This window comes from Drosophila montana, unplaced genomic scaffold, assembly GCF_035044405.1.
Source record: "Drosophila montana isolate Dmon_TW-CO22-7 unplaced genomic scaffold, ASM3504440v1 contig_3217_1, whole genome shotgun sequence".
Lineage (NCBI taxonomy): Eukaryota > Metazoa > Arthropoda > Insecta > Diptera > Drosophilidae > Drosophila > Drosophila montana.
Genome location: NW_026998097.1, coordinates 2,527,355 through 2,548,678, shown reverse-complemented (window position 1 = coordinate 2,548,678; position 21,324 = coordinate 2,527,355). Strand labels below are relative to the sequence as shown.

The 21,324-nt window shown below is 40.7% G+C and overlaps 2 protein-coding genes and 1 long non-coding RNA gene across 5 annotated transcripts in view; all 3 read right to left on the bottom strand.

Moving 5' to 3' along the window:
• Positions 1 to 18,504, bottom strand: part of LOC135433275 (uncharacterized) — a 41,807-nt gene extending 23,303 nt beyond the window's left edge. For 2 of the 3 annotated variants that reach the window (XR_010437059.1, XM_064689290.1), the window contains exon 1: positions 18,396 to 18,504. The gene's annotated coding sequence lies outside the window, so the exon portion shown is untranslated. The remainder of the gene's footprint in view (positions 1 to 18,395) is intronic. The other variant, XR_010437055.1, reaches the window with a different exon arrangement.
• Positions 1 to 21,324, bottom strand: part of LOC135433282 (uncharacterized) — a 79,982-nt gene that overhangs the window by 46,675 nt on the left and 11,983 nt on the right. The window lies entirely within an intron of this gene.
• Positions 18,895 to 19,630, bottom strand: LOC135433274 (androgen-induced gene 1 protein). Its single transcript, XM_064689289.1, has one exon. The coding sequence runs from the start codon at positions 19,625 to 19,627 to the stop codon at positions 18,941 to 18,943; it is 687 nt and encodes a 228-aa protein (XP_064545359.1). The 5' UTR covers positions 19,628 to 19,630; the 3' UTR covers positions 18,895 to 18,940.

Genomic DNA, 21,324 nt, shown 5'->3' with positions numbered 1-21,324 from the left:
AAAGATGGTGTATTCCGAAAGCTGCCGTTGGCTCAGACCGTTGATGAGCTCAAGGAGCTGGCGCTAACTAAATGGCAGGAAACAGAACCAATGCCCTTCTGGCAGCATCCAAATGGTGTACTTATACAAGTCTATATACAATACATTCGTGCCATTAATAAGGTCTACCACACAACCTGGCTGGATACGGACTATGAGCATGCCACATGGCTCGTGCGCATTGGTATAGCTCTCATTTTGGCCATGATTGTGACGGCCTTCTGTGGAGTTTACACCTTTATACGGGACAAGCGACAAGCCCCAAAACGTGCCAAGAAACCTAAGAAGGAATTGGTACCAAATGACAAGAGCGCCGAAGGTCGTACTTCCTACAAGAAGGGGGCGGTAAAATAGACAAGTTACTTTCGACTGATTCCTAATCCTTGACACTGAAATTTTAAACAGAAGGAGGTTTCTATTCTGCTATGTATTCATTAAAAACGGTTGAAATTTCCTTTCGTGCATCCAATACTAGACCAAAATTAGCCAACATCTAAATGTTTCTTTTTTGTTTTCGTTTTTTCGTCATATATCCCCCTACTCACCCAGTGTTAAAACTATAAATATAAAATCTGTATAGAAATGTTCTTTAATTTCTCAATTGGAATCTATTCTTGCGGCTTGTTTTATATAGCGCTAACCTTTGTATTCTCGGTTCATCTGGCTGGCCACATGATCAGCAGTGCAGAAAGTAAATACTTGTGGCAATCCTCATCTGCCCCGTCCAACAAATGAAATTGGACCCTTTAAGCGTAAGATCTTAAGAATTTTAACTGATTAATTGAATATGCATGAAGAATACTTTTCTATTTTTCAAGTATCTAATTGTTAATGCAAATGGATACAGATATATATTCCAAGACGAGGATCCGGGTTCGAATTCCAAGGCGTAGGTTCGAAGACCAAAGTTGACAGTTCTCTTCAAAAAGTGAGTTTGATATAACAAAATTAAAGTGGAATGAAATTTAAGTAAGACATTTGGCTTGCCGAAAAATTTCCAATTGTAACAAATAATCCAACACTGTCCGTACACAAAACAAGTTAGAGTTTCTGGTGGATACCCAGAACCCTCTACTACCAATACCAATTACCATAATATGGAACATATGATCTGTGTATACTTTTGTGGAAGGAACATCTGAAAGAAGGTCATCTAGCTCTTATCGATTATCGATTTCGTTACCTCTGTTTATCGATTGCTTGATAACGGGGCAAGCTGTAAATTATCGGAAACAAACTTTTATTTCTGAGATTAAGGCGTTCATATATACCGAGGAACAGCCAGACAGACAGACGGACGAACGAACGGACGGACGGAGGGACGGACAGACAGGAGGACATGACTAGATCGACTTGGCTATTGATGCTGATCAAGAATATATATATCTTATGGGAATGACGCTTGCAATCCTTAACAAGTTAAATCTCAAGACGTGGCAGTGCCAAAGTCGATAGAAACGTCTGTTGATGAAGGTTATTATTTATATAAAAAATAATTGACGTTGACCTCGACTTGGCCAGTTTAATATTTATACTAAAAGGGTCACTAAAACCAATTTTGGGCAACTTAATATTTTTATTTTGAGCACATGACATTTATTCATATTTTATGGTAACTCAGACTCCAGGTTACACGGAATCTTTGAAGCGAGTTTCTCCTCCTTTTTGGCAGCCACGCCCCTCGTAGTTACCAACAGGTAATTAGTACCTGTCACGATGGATAAGTGGTCCTGTCATCTCAATCAAATTGTACTTAGTCCGAGTGCGAAATTAGCAATGTCTGCTGGCCTAGAGACCTTCGTTTTTGAGCAGTTCCTGTCCCAACTTCGAGCCTAGTTGACGCTGACGAATGAGCATTTTGCGTCTTGTGTTTAGTTCGGGTATTTAATTTGCTTGCCCTGTCATGCGGTCTGCTGTCCGGTTATTAGACATCGATAAGCAGTAATTGCTTTTCTGAACAGATCTGAGAATTTCTACTGCAGGGTTTTGAGTTTCGCTTAAATTTTCATTATTTTCTGCCACAATCTCTTAACTTTCTGCATTTCCCTTTATTACTGTCGACTCAAATCAGAATATTATATAGATTAGAGTGTTTAAATGATTGTATCAATCTGCCAATGATTAAATTAAACAAATTGATAGTTTAAACGTATTCAGATGAAGCGTAATAACCGACGTCTATATAACACGATATTATTTTATTTTTTTGGTAAAAAGTTTTGAATTCCGCTTTGTATAAATTCAAATTTTTTTATTCTTGTTTCTGCTCTCTATTTTCCTCGACTGCTTAAATTCACTTCGAAATTCGCAAAATTGTTCAAGTTTGCATTTTGCATTTGGCAATTGTCGTAAATTAAGCAAATCGCGGCAAGGCGTGGGGCAGGAAGCGTACGCATCAGTTGCAAATACACAATTTGAGAATAAATTTGTAATTCAATAGGTTTAAACAACAGTTGTTGATGTGGCGAACCACATGATGATAATAATGATGATGATAGCTACGATGACGATGATAATGTTCAGAATGAAGTTTACGGAAGCAATGCTGCTAAATTACAATGCATTATTCATGCGCAGCACAGGACACAAGGCAAGGAGCTGGCGGACAAAACACAAAAGTGTAAATCACTTGAGATAAATGAAGATGTAATGCCAAAAGGCTGCACGTATTCGCCTTCCTGATCCTGATATAAAAGTTCTTTTCAGTTCGCAAGCAAAGTTTATGTTTTCCTTCTGCAGCAAATCGATGAAGTCCATTAAAAATGCACAATTGCATAACTTATTTATAAATTTGTGCCATTGTTTTGGGTCTCGATGTCAGCAGTGATGTAAAATTCGATCAACTCTGCCACAAAGTGAAAGCTTGATGCGTGACATAATGCTGACGGGCGGATGGCGGTGTATTAATAATGAGGCCAAGCCATAGGTACAATAATGCTGCGAAATTAAAACTTTGTTTTATTTTCTTCTCGGTTTAATCAATATGAATGTATTTACAGAGTATCGTCTTGCCTATTTGAGAGTCCAACTAATTTAAAATAATGTCTGCCAAGTGCAATTCGCTTCGGATGGAAGCGTATTTTTTTACGTTTCAATTGCAATTTTTGATTGAATTACAGCGAACAACCAATTTAAAATACTCGTGTATACACGCAAATTTATTTATTTGGCTACAAAATATGTATATATCTTGATGGCTTTGGGGGGCAGCTGCTGCTGCATTAAAATCGGACCATTTGTCTTCCAAGTATCGATTTAAGGACTTTCAACTCGCAGTGGGACCAGCACAGAGCACCGAACCCGATAGGCTTGAAAAGACTCGGGGGGTTGTCCAACTCCGAAATACAAACGATTACCCAATTTCACGTGTTTAGATTGTAGTTCACAAAAAGGGTTGGCCCACATTGGCCCGGTCTATTTGGTCTATTTATGCTTTTCGCATTTTGATTGATTGCTGCCAGTTATAGCGCACAAATTGAATGACCAACTGCTGCTGCCCAGACCAGGCCCGTGGAGCCAGTCAAAAATGATAAATAGACCAAATGACCCATTTAACTGTTGCGTTACGTCTTGGTCCTGGGTCCTGGGTCTTGGGCACCCCATCTGCTCCTTTCTCGGCTAGTCCTCATAATTGAGTTTCTCTGATTGCCTTTGGGGCTATGGTCCACAATATTTAAAGAGGTTTTAGGCAAATGAGAAACGAACACACCTGCCTGCCAATCCACAAGACATGAAGAGCAGTTTAATCTATTTATGCATGTTGTGTCTATTCCGCATGAATGTCCTTTCTGTGAATCGATTCGAGATTGGTAGCGACTTATAAGCAAGAATCAGGTTTCGAATCCCAGACGAAGAGCATACTGGTTAAAAGCCATTGCAAATGGTTATACTTTTTATAACAAGGCTATATTGGTTATGTGAATGAAATGAATTCATATATGTATCTGGCAGAAGGAACTATTGCGACGCAAAGTATATATATATATTTCTGATCAGTCTTTATAGCCTTGCATGTCTGTCCGTCTGTATGGTCGCGTCAATCTGGGAACTAGAAATGATAGACACAAAATTAAAATATTTATTGTATTATAGTTGTTCAATAATCCGGCTCGTTTTAATATTATTGATAGAAATCAATTTTGGGAAATTGTTTTTCTATCGTAACTAGAAGACTCGATTATATCCGACTATGGATACCAAAGTTATTCAAGAACGTTTTTCCCATAGCTTAGGGAAGAAGGGAAGGCAGGCAAGAAGTAGAAGGGAGGAAAGCTCACATAAGGAATCGATACCTCAATAAAGCTTATTAACAGATTTAAGAATTATTGAAATAGAATATCAACTTGGTTAATCAAAAAGTACTGTTTGGTAAAGTTTTGTAAATAGGCCAAACACATTTCAGGATCGATATTCAGAATCTTCAGTTTTGAAATCAACGCGTCAAATGATGATGATGATGATGATGATGCTGTTTGCCAAAAAAAGTCACCACAATTGACCGTTTCAATTGTTGTTTTCCTGTGGAAAACCCGCAATTATCGCAACAGTCACATCAATGGCCATGACAACACTCTCCGGGGTTCCGTGCCAGGGATCCTGAGTACGCAGCCATCCATCAGTCAGCTACATACTAAATGCAACAAAATGTTACTTTTTCCATTCAATTATTATTATTATTTCTTCTTTTTTTCCTACTACTCTACAGCCTTTGAGGACCTTTGCTTTTCCATGGCCATTGTTGCCTTTTACAAAAGGCACCAGGGGGAGAGCTCAATACTACTTATATTTTTTCGCATGCCCAAACGAAGGTCGGCAATTATAGGGCCAAAGGGACAGAGTCAGAGTGAAAGGGTTCTACGGGCATTAGCCGGCTTTATAGCGTACACACCATTAGCGAAATGCCAGAAAAGAGAGGGAGACAGAGAGAGAGAGAGAACGAGATATATGGAGCGAAAGAAAGGGTGATAGAGATTGAATGGGGAACGGGAACCTTGGGACATACAAACATGAACAGGAGCAGATAGAAGTAGCGACTGCCACCTTTGTTTGTTGGTCGTTTGCCTGCGGGAAGCAGGACAGGAACAGGAACAGGAACTGCTTCTAGAACTGGGAATATTTTTTGTTTGGTTCGGTCTTGGCTGTTACGGTCTGTATCCCGCCCACCACTTCCGTGCCGTTGATGGCAAAGACTTTTAGCTAAAATGTCAATTGGGTAAAAATGTGCGTATTTTGCAAACAGAGGGCAAATACTTATGTAACATACACACACATGAGCTTACACATGTCTGGGTCAAAGGGAAAAAGCAAAAAGGGAAAGAAAAATGAAAAAGGAAGAAAATGAAAAGCTTTTCGCCAAATGAACCAACGACTGACTTGCATGGGGGAGGGTCTGGTAATGGTTGGGACAACTCCTGATAGTCGGCTAATAGAAATGCGTACATATTGACATAAAATTCCCGGGGGCATGATTCAATGATAACGCGGCAGCTGCTATTAGGATTGATATGCGATATTGGTCCCCATATAAAGACCTACAACGTTTGCTTACATTTTTCAAATGTACATGACAATCCCCACAGATAAGAGCCTATCGCCTATCAGAAGGGCTGCTCGCCACTCGTTGGCTTGATGCGTGTTCCGATCGCTGATTAAAACTATCAAAGCCTCACTAACGTATCGAGTAAAGAGACAGTGCTTGGCTTGGCCTGAAGGTGAGTGGGAATACAAATGTTTTTACTAAGATATATAATTATGAATAATCAATAAATTTAAGTTTACTCCGAAGCTTCTGAGTACTTGACTTAAATACAGTTATCACTCTCATGTTTATTATAATCTCGTAAGGATTATTATAATTTTGTCATAATATGTGTTTTAAGACGTCTGCTACCCCATTAAGTAAAGATATTCTAGATCAGCATCAACAACTTAGTTTTTTAAACCTTGTCCGTCTTTCTGTTGCAGGCGTACAAATGTCGTAACCGGCTGGATCGGTAAACTATATCAAATAGCTTCCATAGGAATAATCGGTTGATAATTGGGTTCCTGTTCCTGGAAATTTCTACAAAGGATTAAATCTTCGACGAGCCTAAGATTTCCTTAACTTCCCGTTTTTAATTGAGAATACTGTGTGAATGGCCCACATCAAACTTTGAGTCGAAGCCGAGGCATTTACTTGCACTGACATCTGATGCAGATAAAGGTATGAACTTTCGAAACGGAGAAGAGCTCCGAGCTCTGGACGTGAGGTTCAGGTTCACTTTAGTAGTGTTTACTCACAGACATACTTGGACTGCATATTTACTAGCACCAGGCGGCACTGCGTCCGTTTATCCAACTTGTCCATTGTAATTGCTACTTCTCTCTGCTCGGAAGGGTGTGCGTGTGCGTGTATGCTGTATGCTGTATAATGTATGCTGTATGTTGTATGGCTATTTGCCCGGGGTTTTGCCGGCTCTTTGCATTGTTTGTTCGCATTGTTTCACATGGGCGAGGTGCACGTAGTTGGCATAGTTCGTATTCAAGTCAGGAACTCCTCTCGATTCTTTGGCACTCATGCAAAACGCACAAAAGTGCGCACTATGTCCTTTTGCCAGAGGATATTCCTGCAGCTACTGCTGCTGCTAATACTTTCCCGGTTCCTGCTCCCACTCACTTTTTGCGCCTGCTTCTCAACACAATGCGAGGCATTGTTTGCACGGCTGGCACTGGGCTCTAGTTTTAAACACGTTTACAAAGAACTCTGCTCGGATTCTCTTTTGAAATGTACACGTTGAAGCAGTGTTTTTTTCTCCTCTTTTTATTTGGTTTGTCTACAGGCTGGATGATATGTGTGCATTGAATAGAACAAAAATGGGCAGTAAAGTTTCATATATTGTGGTCCAAAGAGGCTCTTAGTCGGGATTAGTTGCCCAGTCTTTCTGCGAAATCGAAATATGAACTGCTGTTGGTCAGGTTCTCTGCAAGGCAGAGAGAGTTCCACAAATGTTAAACACCTTTACAGGTGGATTTCAGTATCTATTAACTAGCAATAGGGAACGTATGGAGCGATTCCTCGACAAAGGTTAATTTCCTCACCATACAAAAAATTGTATTATAATAATAAATAACAAAAGAAGACACCGAGTAAACTATTGAACGTCCTTTGGGCACTTTCTTTTTGCGTTGACTCTTAACCTTCGTGCGTCACTTCTTCAGCCTTCATAAATCATTTTGCTTGCTTCGAATGCAGACTTGTTTCCAAAGTTCAGCCAACTGTTTTATGGCCAGAAAACTTATAGCACAATTTAAATAAAAAACATGTTTAAATTTTAATAGAAATCGTAAATGATATGCAAAGTTGTTACCCGTTTCAGATCTACCGAGACCCCGCCCACTTTCACAGCTTTCGTCGTTGTCTCCGTGCTGGGAATTTGACATCTTTCATTGTGTTTCAAACGCTTGAAGAATTATTTTCAAATGCTAAACAGTTTTCCAGAAACAACTCAAAAGTTTAGATGAAAAGCAGCAGCAGGAGTCGGGCGTATGCTGATTGCGGTGATTGCGGTGATTCGGTGAACTCAGCCAAAGAATGTGGCCCAACTCAAGCGAAGTAAAGCATTTCCAATTGGATTCCTATTACGAGAATATATATATTCAAATTGTTGGGAATCTGGCAATATGGTTGGAGTTAGCGAATGATGCCAATCTGCCAGCTGGCTGTAGCGCGGTGTTGTTGTTGCCTAACAGCTTATACATTTTAGATGTGACTCATTTAACTTTTAATTGGCAATTAGTTTCAAGTTACGCAGCAAATTTGGCTCAAGTTTTTCAATTATTGATGTCTAAATTGCTACTGCGGATTGCCATCGCAGCCCCATCCTAATGCCACATGTTCTCGTTCCCATCGCTCCATTAGGTTCAATTTTAGCCTTCGTAACGCCCGGGAGCCCGTCAATTAAAAAATTATATCCCACAACGTTTTCCAACGCATATTGCAATCGCTTTGCTGACTTTTCCACTTATCCAACTTTGACTTGCCCAGCACTTTCTATTTAATATTCAAATTGTGCCCCTTTTAACATGGCACATGCTAATAAGTGCCACACACACAAGAGAGAACGGCTTAAACAAACCCTATTTTGGCCACATTCAGGACTGGCTGTGCTCCCGAATTGTGCTGCGATTTTCATTTTTCAACGCTGTGTAAGACAAAGAAGATACCGCCGGCCAAATGGAGTATATAGAATATGTAACTCATCAATTAATTTATGATATAACTCCGGGTATATTGATAATATAATTGTTGCAGAATAATAATAAATTTGATTAAAAAAAAAATGTTATGTTTAAAATAAATATTTAAGTTTTCTGGTCAAGAGGTTGTTATCAAAGTGCCTGAGATTCTTGAGACCTTCCCCCATTCAAGCAAACAGAAATAAAGAGAAGTGGGGAATCAAGCAGTACAACGAGGCAAAAGCTGAGCGTTTGACATTAAAATTGTAATAAATGTCATAAATTGTTAACAGTTGATTGCACTTGATTATTTTTGTAGCAGGCAACATCATCGATATAACCAGCCCAGCTCAGCCCAGCCCAGAGCCTGGGAACAGACCTACCTACACATCGATGCCAGCGATTCTCCTGCAGCAATAATAAAAGCGAAACGCGTGCGGTTTTAATGTGCTCTCACACTCCCGAGCTAGCAGAGATATCAAAGGCAGCCGGAAAACGGGGATTGAGGGAGAAATGCGGAGTGGGAACGGTAACAGGCATGGTTTTGCGGGCCTATCGCAGTCGTAAAGGACATCAGAGCTGAATTCAGCTACAGATAGTGCGAAACATTCTCAAGTTTGTGTTGTTGTTGTCTTTTACGACCTGTTTCCGTTCTTGATTTGCCTTGACAAAATGTGAAACCGAACGCTTACGTGCATATAATATCATATAATATTTTATGATCTTATATTTCAATATTAAACGAAACCAAACGAAACGGAACGGAACGGTCAGCCTTGAGCAAAGTGCAGAAGTTGTTGGTCGTCTGTCGGTTTTAATTTGCCATTTACACATCATAAAATTTTGGAGCGTGTCTGCTGCTTGCTTGGGCAGCCGTTCGGGCATCGGCCACGCCCACGCCCACGCTTACTTTTGGCGTGTTGATAAGAACGTCAACTGAATGCCATTAAATGTCATTTGGTAATAAAAAATAAAAATAAATAAAAAAAGAGAAGGAAAACAAAATGTGTGTATCACACTCGTGGCTGCTGCTCTTAACCCCAATCTTGAAGCAATCTGGAAAGGAATCTCAGTCACAACGGGCCCCAAACTACTCAAAATCTCATCTGGTATTTTTGCCCAGCGGCTAGATAAAAGCAAAGTTTGCAATTTAGAAGCCCCGAACATCATTTTTAATAGGCTTCAACCCAGGAGCACTTCATGGGAAACCTAACAAAAAACAAAAATACAAAATAAAGAAGGAAAACAAAAATAAAATATATGTCGAATGTTTCCGACTAACAAGCTGCCATATCGCCTATGCCAGCCTGGCATTAATATGAAAATCATGTAAGCCCTCGTTGCCGAATTAGTTCTTGCCCCCCCTGAACAAAGGCCTCCACACTCCGGCCCACCGCATTGCCAAACGATGCCCAAATGCTGCATTCCGTAATAAACGAGAGCTTTGAAGTGAACAGCGCTGGCCTAAAATCTGGAACATAATGTTTTGTAATACCCTGTAACTTGCGCCTAGCAGGCAGGCTAATATGCATGAGCAGGTTAAAAAACCAAAAATAATCTACATGAGGCATTTTTGTATTTAAAAGATTTTTTAAAAATGAAAGAAAGGCTTGAAAAATAGTTTAGAAGAGAGTTTATGGGCGATTATAATAATCTTTCATATGATTATTTATTTCTTAGTTATTCTTTTAATATTTATAAATATTTCATATACATAAACTCAACAGCACATCGCTTATTTAAGATATTTGATATTGTATTCGAAAATTAAAAATTTCCCATAAGCCGGAATCTGTTTTATTTTAATTTTACAGTTTATTTCATGGGAATATATCCCATGGTACAGGGTATACAGTAGTCGAGCAGTCGTTGTTGTTGTGTGTAGACCCTACAGTGTAGCCCCATTATGTGGTTGTGTGTCGGTTATGAAAGGGTAACTACAAGTATTGGTAAATTTCATTCGAGTTTTGTGTTTGTATTTGCAAGCGAGTTTGTTTAGTTTACCGGGGAGAAGGGGTCTATCAGGGGGGTATATAAGGCGCTTAATATGCAAAGTTTGTAACTTAATTTAAATTCCCTTGGCGTGCACTTATTACTTTGTGCCAACTTTGTTGTTGCTGCTGCTACTGCTGCTGCTGCCTGGCACTAAAACAAAACCTAAACTAAAACTGAAACTAAAACAGCCAACAACTTGGCACAGCCCACACTTTGTAGTAGTCGCACATGAAAACAATTTTTTGATAATTAAAGTTGAGCATTCTTTGGACCTGTGTGTGTGTGTGTGTGTGTGTGCATGTGTGTGTGTGTTGGCTTAGTAGGCCCGAAGCAATTGCCACTGTTGGCATTGGGCCCTGGCTCCATTTCAAGTGTCAGGTTTCGCAGAGTTGAAAAGTTCAACAGAAAAACTATGACCCAAACTTTGGCTTTGGCCTAGCTATGGCTGCTCGTATCGGACCACGTTTGCAGTAAGTAATTTTCAGTTTTTTTTTTGCAAACCAACCAAGTACCCAAAAATATCCAAAAGTACCAAAAAACAAAAACAGAAAAAAGTAAGCCGCTGCCGGTAGGGAGTACGCAAATAGACGATTAGATTGCGTGCTAGGGGTATAAAATAAAAATAAACCAGAAGTCAAGAGATTAATATAAGTCATGACCAAAACTAGATATCAGGGTGATTCGGCTTAAGGGTTCGAACCTTGGCTCGGATCGTGAACCTGGCTAAGCCTGCACCTGAACCTAGTTAACATTAAAATTGCATTGGGGGAGACTTCTCATTAGACCAAGTAAATATTGGTCCACGATCTTCTATCACAGAAATGCCCACTCATAATCCTCTTTTTTCTTGATCGATAGCAATCTGTTATTAAGGCAAATAATCGAATACAAGAAAATACAATAAACACCTAGTTTCTAGGTAAGAGTAGAACTTTCCTTAAATTAAATTAACAACAAAGCTTTTATGCCTTTTCTCATGTTATCCTCGCAGAAATCCTATGATTATGATAAAATGAGCAATCTTATTTCCGGTAGCAAAAAAAACGCAGCAGGGCTGAAACTAAATTTCATTGGTTCGAGTTTAATTTGAGGATAAAGTATATATATAAACACTATATATACAGTCCTGTTAATATCCTTCGGTCGGCTTTTAATGTAGTTTGCTTTAAAAAGTTGTTGCAAAAGCCTAAATAAATAAGTATTTGGACTCCAGTTTCCTTTTGCCAGCTGCGACCGAATGTGACAATTCGAAATGAATGGGCGTGGGCGTGGGCAGGGCGCTGGGCGTTGGGATCAGGTTAAGGAAGTTGGCAGTTCGGGCAGGACATTATTTAAATTGCCATCAGGTTAGGACAGGCAATAAATTGAAATGCGACTACAGATGATGAAGGTGGCGCAGGTGCGGCAAGGCGTTTGGGGGCGGGAGGACTGGTCTGCTCTGTGACAGTCGCGTGAAATGCATTTAAATAAATAAGTTACGGCGGTGTAAACAATACGAAAAACACGATAAATATGTATGCGTGTGCTTATATGTGTGTGTGTGTGTGTGTGTGTGTGTGTCGAGTGTATTTTACATCATTTCAAATGCGACATAATTAAAAATGTCACTTGTTTACCCAGTGGCCCCCAGGGCTGGAGCACACCACCCGCACTCTGGCCTCACGAACTTGATCGCACCTGTGCGGCGGCTGCGGCTCACCAAAAAGTTTTCGCACATAATTTATATACTTATGTATGTATGAGTGCGAGTGTGTGTGTGTGTATCTGTGTGACAATCACAGAAATAGAATTTCTTATAAGCAGAAACGCGATAGGAACCTGAAGCTGAGCGGCGGGGCGGAAGTGGTGCTCGGCTTGTGCCACCAAAAATGCCAACAATACGCGCTTGTCACTCGAAATTACTTTATGCAAAGCGCCGAGGTGTGTGTGTGTGTGTGCGGGTGTGTGCGCAGCCAAGTTGTGCGGTGTGAGAGGACAGCAGCTGACAGGCAACCAACGAAGCAAGCAACCATCAGCAGCTCATCCTGCCCAAGTCAGGTCCTGCTCCACCTCCTCATCTATTCCCGAAGGAAACACTTGCTGCTTATGGATTTCATAGCAGCGCAAATTTCCTTCTTTTTATACCCTGTAACAATTGAAAATTATCAAAAAAAAAAAAGGGTAGCATCGTTTTCTGTAAATGTACGTAAGGGAACGCGTCGTTTACGGGGACTTCAAAGGTTCCCCGGAATTGAAGAAACACAATTTTCAGTTAAGGTTTGCGGAACATAATGCGGAGCTAAAAGATATCGAGAGATATACTAGATTGTTAAACTTGTTGAATACATCTATCGTTCCTTCCAATATTTAAAAAGATCTCATTTTTAGAGATAGAAAGGGCTTTGGTACATACTGAATGTTGTATGTGGATAGGGACATTAACACCGAAGTTATTCAAGGTTGTTTTTTTCAGTGTGTGGGGTTGCGTGTGTGTGCATGTATATGGAAGAAAGATGGAATGTTTATAATGGCTGTTCTGTGCTGGGCACAGGATATCTGCTAGTCGCGCCTTTTCGAATAGAAAACTCTACTTGTTTTTTTTGTGTTATTTCGTCTTTGCGCGCATTTTACAAAGTGGCAACTGGAAATGTTGGCCACAACAACCCGCTGCCCACCCGCACCCTCGAACCAGCATCCGCTACCCGTTCTCCAGACAGCGACACAGCAATTTACCGTTCGCATCTTTCTTCATCATGTGGCGGAGGCTCAAACAACATGACGTTTTTATTTTCGCCACCAACATGGTCGAGAAGTGCTCGGGGATTGTTTGCATTTGTGAATATGTAAATATTTTTCAGCACGTTGCCCGATCCGAGCCAAGTGCCATGTGTCGCTACGTCAGGAGATACCCTGGCAAGGAGTGTGGCAAGTGATGGCGTATGCTGGTCCCTAGCAGGAAATCGTAATTGTGTCTGTGACTGTGTTACGAGATTTTTCTTTCTTTATTTTCTTTTTCCTTCTTTTTTTTTATTTTGTCATCCTTTGCGGTCTTATGCTCGGTTGATGTAAATAGAGTGGCCAGCACAGTGGCCTAAGATATTATTAAAAAGCAATTCAAAACTGCAAGATTGACAATGTATCTTTTTACACACGAGCTTCGTTTCTTAAAATCTCAAATAATTGTAGGTTTTTATTAGTAGTCCTCTTTTATATTCTGTTCATTTTTGTAGCATACTTTGAAGAGTTCATTTCCACACATAAAGCGCAGAATATACTAAGAAAAGACCAGCACTGATGGCTCAGATTGTATTCCTTTTTTTCTGGAGTGTGAACCACTGTGCACCTGATGTTGTCCCGTTATCCCGTTGTGCCCCATCGAGGAGTTAAAGTCGGCGGCATTGCAAACATTTCACGCATATGATTTATTTTTTTCGTTTGCGAGTAAAAAATTTACAATTTCCGCTGCGTTTACCCCAACGAGACCATTTCGCGAGCACGCACGTGTGTGCACGAGTCTGCGAGTGTGTGTGCGTGTGTGTGTGTGGGTATCTGTAAGTGAATGCTCATGCTCACCCACTCAGCGACCCACTGACTAATGTGGCCACATATGCCGCACATCCTCGTTGCGGACCTCGAGGACCGTGAAGGAGAGTGGGCTGGGCTGTGGTGGTGGGGGCGGGGACGGGGGCGGAGGGTTGCGTCGTGATTCCTTTTTGCGGCGCTTTGTTCCCTCCTTTTGACTAATGAGGTTGCCGCTCCATTTGTTGATTGCCGCAATCGTGATATGCCACGCTCCAATCCCTTCACACGGCCAACACATGTTGCCTCCTGCATCCTCTCGACGATGTTTACAAATTTTTCTTTTCTCTTCTTTTCTTTTCTTGTCACAAATATATTCAAAAAATTCGCATCGTTTTCAGAACGTGCTCAACGACAACGTAAAATGGCGCTTCTTGGATTTGTATTCAACATGCCATATATCATATTGTTTGGATATAATCCTTTCAATATCCTTGTGGAGGGCATAACAATTTCGTGAGATGCTTAGCGCGGAGAATGAGACAGCTCCAAGCGCATAAAGAGTATATAGTCTTGATCGATATTAACAGCCGAGTCGATATATCTCTTGTCCGTCTGCTTCAGTGCAAACTATTCTCTCGAATTTGGGGTTTCTTGTATAAAATACTTTTTGTTTTCGGAAGAAATTTTGACCAAGCTTAACACTGGCGAAATTTAACATGCTTCTTATATATCTTATAGTTATATTAATCGAGCCATAAGTTTTCGTTTTTCAAGATGAATCAGCCAAACTCAGCACTTACAAGCTTGTCTTTTCTTTTCTCGCAAATAAAACAATTCTGAGCCAGGGTATTCAATTTTCGGAATGGCAAAGATATGCACTCTTTTTTCCATTTTGGAAATAAGATGCTATTTTACCGTCAATACCGAAAATTCAATTCTGATATTCAGACTATAGAATATGTAAAGGCAGCTCTGGTTTGCTCAAAGATCTGTCGGAATTTCATGACGAAGCACCTGAATCCATTTGTAGCTCAACGAGCTGGGTGGAGGAGAACATGAGTTGGCAAAATGTGTACCTGCTGTCGTAACGCTTTGTAGTCATCATGTTTCCAGCTGATTCTAATCAGAGCTGCTAAACTTTTGCCATTAATTGGGTTAATAGTGTGCGCCCGCAGTGGAATACTTTAGTTGACTTTACTTGAGGTTTAAAACAAAACAAGTCCCCCCCCTCAAAGCAGCTCGACTGGGAGGGTCGTCTTGTCAGGGGTCGGCAGCCACTGGCTGGCGGAATATCCCCTTCCTAATTGCGCACGTCTGAGGAAATCGCATGACTTTTCGCGAACATGCCACCAGCGCAGCAAGCACAACAAAAGACAAGGGAGGGGCAACAACAACGTCAGCGGCATGCAACATCAATTTGTGCAACATGGGCGAAATTTCACGCATGCAACGGGGAGCAGCGTCGTCGTGCGAGACAAGCGCAGACAGAAAGTTTAATCAATGCTGACAGAAGACAATGCGATGGACAGGGTGGGGCGGGGCGGGGCGGATAGGGGAATGCTGCAACGAGCGGCAAGTGTGGAGGGGAATCGCTTTTGACACGACGGCGACGCAGAACGCACTGCAGGAGCAGCCGCTTCAAGAATGATTACAGGGATGACGGCAACGGATGCGGCTAAGGAAAATCAAAATTGAATATCTTTGGCATGGAATTTCCGCTTATTTTGAATAACCTATTTGCGGTAAAAAATGCAAAGTATTCAACATTTCAGAAACCTATTGGCCCAACGATACATTCCACTGTCAATGAAATTTCAAGTTGATTTAATTAATTAATTATGTTAAGAAAAAGTAGCTTTAACATACAATGTTGTTTTTGTACAACTCGTAACTTTCGGGTCTAGATTCTTGATTCTTTCCATACAAAAATTTTGTTTTTGACTGATTTTTTCAACGAAGTTTCGTGCAGTAGTTTTAAAGCGAATGTTGGAATTAATAAACGTAAAATTTGGACAAGATGTCATGAATAACATATAAGTTTTTCATACAAGAACTTAATTTTCGACCGAGCATTCCAACATCAAATTTATAATAGAGCTATATACTCTAACATCTGTATCGCCAAGTTTCATAAGACAGCTAAGCTGAGAGAATAATAGCGCAGAAACATCTAGACTTGGGTATATGGCCTCGAAATTTCATACAGATTCAGAATGCATACAGAATTGTGTCTGGGCTGTCTTTCTATGTGTTTCGCATTTCGTAACAAATTCATAATATTCTTTGCAAGAATATCCTTAAAATATAATGATAAAATTTGCCTAATTTCAGACATTTTTATTTGTAGTTTTTTTTTGTTAGCAGTTAATATTTTGTAAAAGACAAGAGCATTTTCTGATACTAAGAAACGTTTAGTTTTATTTACTTATATACAATTTAAGAACATTTGTTAGCTTAATAAATCGCGTAAAAATATTTTCTTTTTCAGATTTTTTTTAAAGATGAAACCAAAAACTAACATTTCAGGCACTTTATGTGCCTATTTCTATCTATCGCTATTTGTTTGTTAATATCTGGGAACAATACTTTCCAAAGTACCATTTATTTTTAAAAGTAACGCTGCTTTGGTAATAAAATAAAGTCAAGCCAAATTTTTTTGAAGTCGAACGACTATTCTGTGCCCATATATGATATGATCCCACCTGCATGATATATATAGCGCCTGCAGCAAGAAGGAGCTATGCGAAGAACGAAAGAAGAGTGTTTCTGAAAGGCCAGCAGATATGCGAGCAGTCATTGCAATGCCAATCCAGCTGGCCAAATTGATCCGGCATATATAATATACAAATATACTCTATAGAGGCAGGCTATAAAAAATAGCCTTATCTAGTTAACTTATGCAGGCTCGCGGGATTCGCCGAGGCCGGCTCGCGAGCTGGTCTGGGAATTGTGTGTTCGTGTCATTAAAATGGTTACCTGCGTGTGTTTGGTAAAACAAACAGCCTGCATATTTGCTGGGTCTGTTCAGAGTTATAAAATCGTTTGGGAGAACAGACGCACGCAATTAAACGTGAAATTGCATTGTGAGAGCGGACGACGACGACGACGACGACGCCGACGACGCTGAATAACAATAAATAAACAATTTTCCGGCACAATGGATGAAAGATACTCGCGTCGGGCTGTGGCAACTGTCGTAACTGTTTCTGCATTCCGGGCCCGGCAATTCACGCGGGTGACAAATTGACAATTTGTGTGCGGCGGGCAGGAAGACAAAAGTTGAATCCCATTGTTTGCCAGCGGCTCACAAAATATTTGCACAAATTATACAAAGGGGGAGGGAGAGATCGAAAAAGCTAAATGCCATACAAGACCACAGCGGCTGACTCGATGATATGTACAAGGGGGCCAGGGGGTACGCCAATTGAATCAATCGTGCGTGGAACAACTGAACAATATACTCAGCTATGCCAGAGGGGTCGCCAGCAATCGGCACTCGATCGACAGCTGACACAGATCCTGGCACATCCTCTCAGGCTGTGGCAGGCAGGCAGGCAGACAGGCAGGCATGCGCCATATGACTCAATTGATGCCGTTCCCAGTGCTCCTTTGTCGGTTCATTTGCATGCTGAGCAGCTCGAGTACCTGAGTCCTGGCCCATTCACAAATGAGCTCTAGCTGCGGCGCAGGCGCAGGCGCAGGCAGCTAACATCACTTCCTCTGACATATGAAACACGTTTCCGGCAACGCTCTGGCCTGGTTCCGGCCCGCAATAAACAAATCCCAGGCATGGCGTGTGCGTGTGTGTGTGTGTGTGTGAATGCATTTCAGCTGTTCCCATTCAATATTGAAATATTTTTAGCACAAGTGCCGCGTGTGGGTGCGCAGCATGTTTTCCAATTTTCATGGAAAACCCAGCCGAAGCATGGGCCCAGCTGAAAGGATTGACTGACTCATGTTCGAAATCCTTTTGCAGTTTTTCAGCTGTTTCTCAGCAATTCGCAGCTGAATGTCGCCATTTAGCTGGCCTCTGCACGTGACCCAAACAGCTGCCGGCCGATGATTTATGTATCTAAAACAGAAACGGAATCGGGAATCCGAATCGATATTGGCATTCACAAACGGGGTGGCTACTCATCAAAAATATTGGTGCACGCATGGGCAAGGCATTCGCTGGGATCGCTAATCGATTCGGCTTGGGCTTAACTATCGAGCACCGAATTGCAATTATCACCAGCTAAATATAGCTCGATGTGCGAGGCAGCTCGTTTTTTTATTCGCATTGTATTAATTTAACCATGTGATTGAGCACTGTCCACTATGTCCAGTTTCTACTACTCAATTTTTCTACTACTCTACTAAGTAAGCACATTAGTGAACCAATGATCTTTTCTTCTGCGCTGCCTGAGTGACAATTAGGAGCCACTTAGGCAGCTCATATGCCGCGAACTGCGATATCCTATTACATCAGGGGATTTTCATATAATATTTACTCATCCTGATGGAACTCTTTGATTTTATACCGATTATCAAATGCAGAAAGGCATGTCCAGCACTATTTTCTATTACACTTAGGAGTTTATTTTATGTTGCAACCAATTTAAAATTTAACAGATTATATATATTATATCCCCTATTAAACTCACCCTTCAACAAAGCCTTGGCAAGAGCACTGGGACGAACTGTAAAATTATAATACACTTGTCATTGCCAAGAAGTCTGAAACCTTTTCTTCGACTAAAACTGTTGAAAAACTGAAAACCTTTAAGTGGATGCTACGCTTATAACCCTAACGATTGCCACGTCCCTTGACGAGTACAACGAATCGATTTGAGTTAATTCCACGCTTCGACGACCGCAAGAGAAAAGAAATGAAGAAAAACCTCAAACCCTGACGAAATGCATTCGCTGCCTGAGGCCAACCCCTGGCAAAGCAGTCCGGCTCGGTCCGTTTCGGCTTGGGTTTGGTTTGGTTTGGTTCAGTGGGTTACTATTTTAAACTCGCATTCGCAACATTTTAACAAGTCAATTGTCATTATTATTGCCTTCAATTTCCGTTGGCCCTCGAGCAGCGCGACTCGAGCGCATTTCTATGCAAATTTTACACCTAGCCAGCCCCCAACTCTCCCGAGCAATCAACGTGAATTGGAGAAGCGGAAATTGCTTTATTACGTTGGGCGAATTCTAGTCCTTAGCGCCCATTGTCCCAGAGCACACAGTTCACATGTTCGCCCAGCCTGTAATAGCCAAAGGACAGTGCCACGATCAGGGCAAAGAAGCACAGGCGCAGCGGACCGACAAGTGCGTCCAGAAAGGGATAGATCCAGATGCCCGTCCAGTAATGCACCAGATGCAGCCAAATCAGATAGCAGCCCATGACTGCAGCCAGTCCAGCGTATCCCTTGCCCCGTTTCGGGTAACGATGAGCTGTGGTGCAGAGCTCCAGCAGCGCATAGATCACCACATAACAGTGCATGGTCCGGTTAAGCCACTTTGGATAGACCACATCCAGGAACGGGGGATAGATCGATTCGCGATTTATGGCGCACAGCGTCCAGAAGGTCACACTCACCGTCAATGCCAGCGGCACCACAAAGCTGGCCAGCAGATAGTCCCGCAATTGTCGCAATGCACGCAGTCGGCACAAATCCTGTCCCAACGCTAGCAGATAGTATCCGGTCTGCAGCAATCCGGTGAGAAAGGTCAGGTACTTGAACTTTCCACCCATGGGTGGTTCCAGCCGCAGCTCCACGGCCAGCGCCGGCAGCTCCACATACATATAGTCGTAGTACAGCGCATAGCCAAGATTCGCACTGGCCACCACATGGAGCACCACCCGGATCTTGTGCGCATTAGCCAACCAAATACGTCGTTCCATTGCACTCCAGCCTAATGTGAGCCTATTGCTACGGAAGCCGTTGACAGCTGCGCTGTTCCGCTGCGCCATGCATTTGATACGCTTTTAAGTTAAGCTTTGGTTAACTCAATTTAATTCATCTATGGTGTTGAGGTTCTTTTAAAGATTTCCTTTATTTTCTACGAATCCAATTTGCAAATTCTGTTCAAGAGTTGCCAGCTTTACTTATTTTTTATATAGCCTCGGTTCTCTGATCTCATCCTAATTAATGCATTTTCTATTTCGTCCTCCACTAATCTAAGTTCTTCGCTGTCAAGTTGTAGAATTCGAATACCCAGTAAATTAGTTAAGTTAGCCCATCTATTTATATACCCTGTGTCAAATGGGTAATGAAGGGAATATAATGCTTTCACTATTTGTCCGGAACCCAACAATATAATGTTTTGTCCGGAACTTAAGACTAGTTTCTTGTTTATGTTCGATAAATCGAGACAGAGAAAATCGAACAAATTAATCTTACTTAGTTAAGATGCACTAATTCTCTACGCCCAAATATACATAAATGCCAGTTGACAGAGCGTCTCATTCAGGAATAGTCGATCGGGAATGAGGTATTGGGTAACTTTTTAAAATGCATAAATTGGCCTTAGATATAATCAGCTTAAGTGATTTCCAAGTTAACCTAAATACATTTTCGCTTACTTTTGCTGTAAGAAATGCGTAATTCTTAACATTATTTTTCTTGTCCCAGCGACTTTTGCTGTAAGGCAGCAAGACAAACAAAAGAGCGCACAAATGCAGTGTGTGTGTGTTTGCTTTGTATGTGGGCTGCTCAAGGATTCTTGTCACTTTGCTGTATTTACACACACGAAACGCCTCTAACTCAATTAGGCCGCCACATTTATTGTGCAAATATAAAATTACTTGCGCCGCATGTAAATAAAAAGCAAACACAACAAACAAGAACAGGAAGAGGCATCCTTGCCAACGAACCCAACCCAGCCAAATGTAAACTTCTTTATTGCGTCATGTTTGAATGTGGGATATGTGATAATGGAACAAAGTATGAAAGAAGGTGTTCAGGCGTAAACGTAATTGTGCCAGTAAATGCTTTTCACATATTTCATGAACAAATCCCACATCTGAACGTAAGAAATGGATACAGACAAAAATAACCACAATAACAAATACAACAATTTGCAGCTGCACTAAATAGTATTACAATGTTGGATTAATGAAAATATTTTGAAATATTTTAAGAATAATAATTAATATTAGTACAGTTAATATATATGAATATATATTTTAATATTACTTTAATATATTTTAATAGAAATAATAATTATTATTTCAAAAATAAAAAAAATAATAAATAATAAATACATAAATAAAACCTTATGATTTGAACCAGCAACCTCTTTGCTTAGTTTTTTGATTGACTTTTGATTTGCTTAAGAAACTCAATAGAAAAAACGAGAAAGCAGGGATATATTGGACACGCCGAAGATTTAATACCCTTGTATACATTTGCCTTACGGCTTTGCAGAGATGTGAGAATAGTTAATTGTTGAGTTGATGAAAATATCTTGGAAAACAGAATATTTTGTCATAGAAAAAATTAATTTTTCGATTTTTCTTTCTATAGAGCCGTATAATATAGTTGTGCGATCCTGATATATTTTGGCATATAATTAAGCAGCGTAGCTTAATTAGAAAAT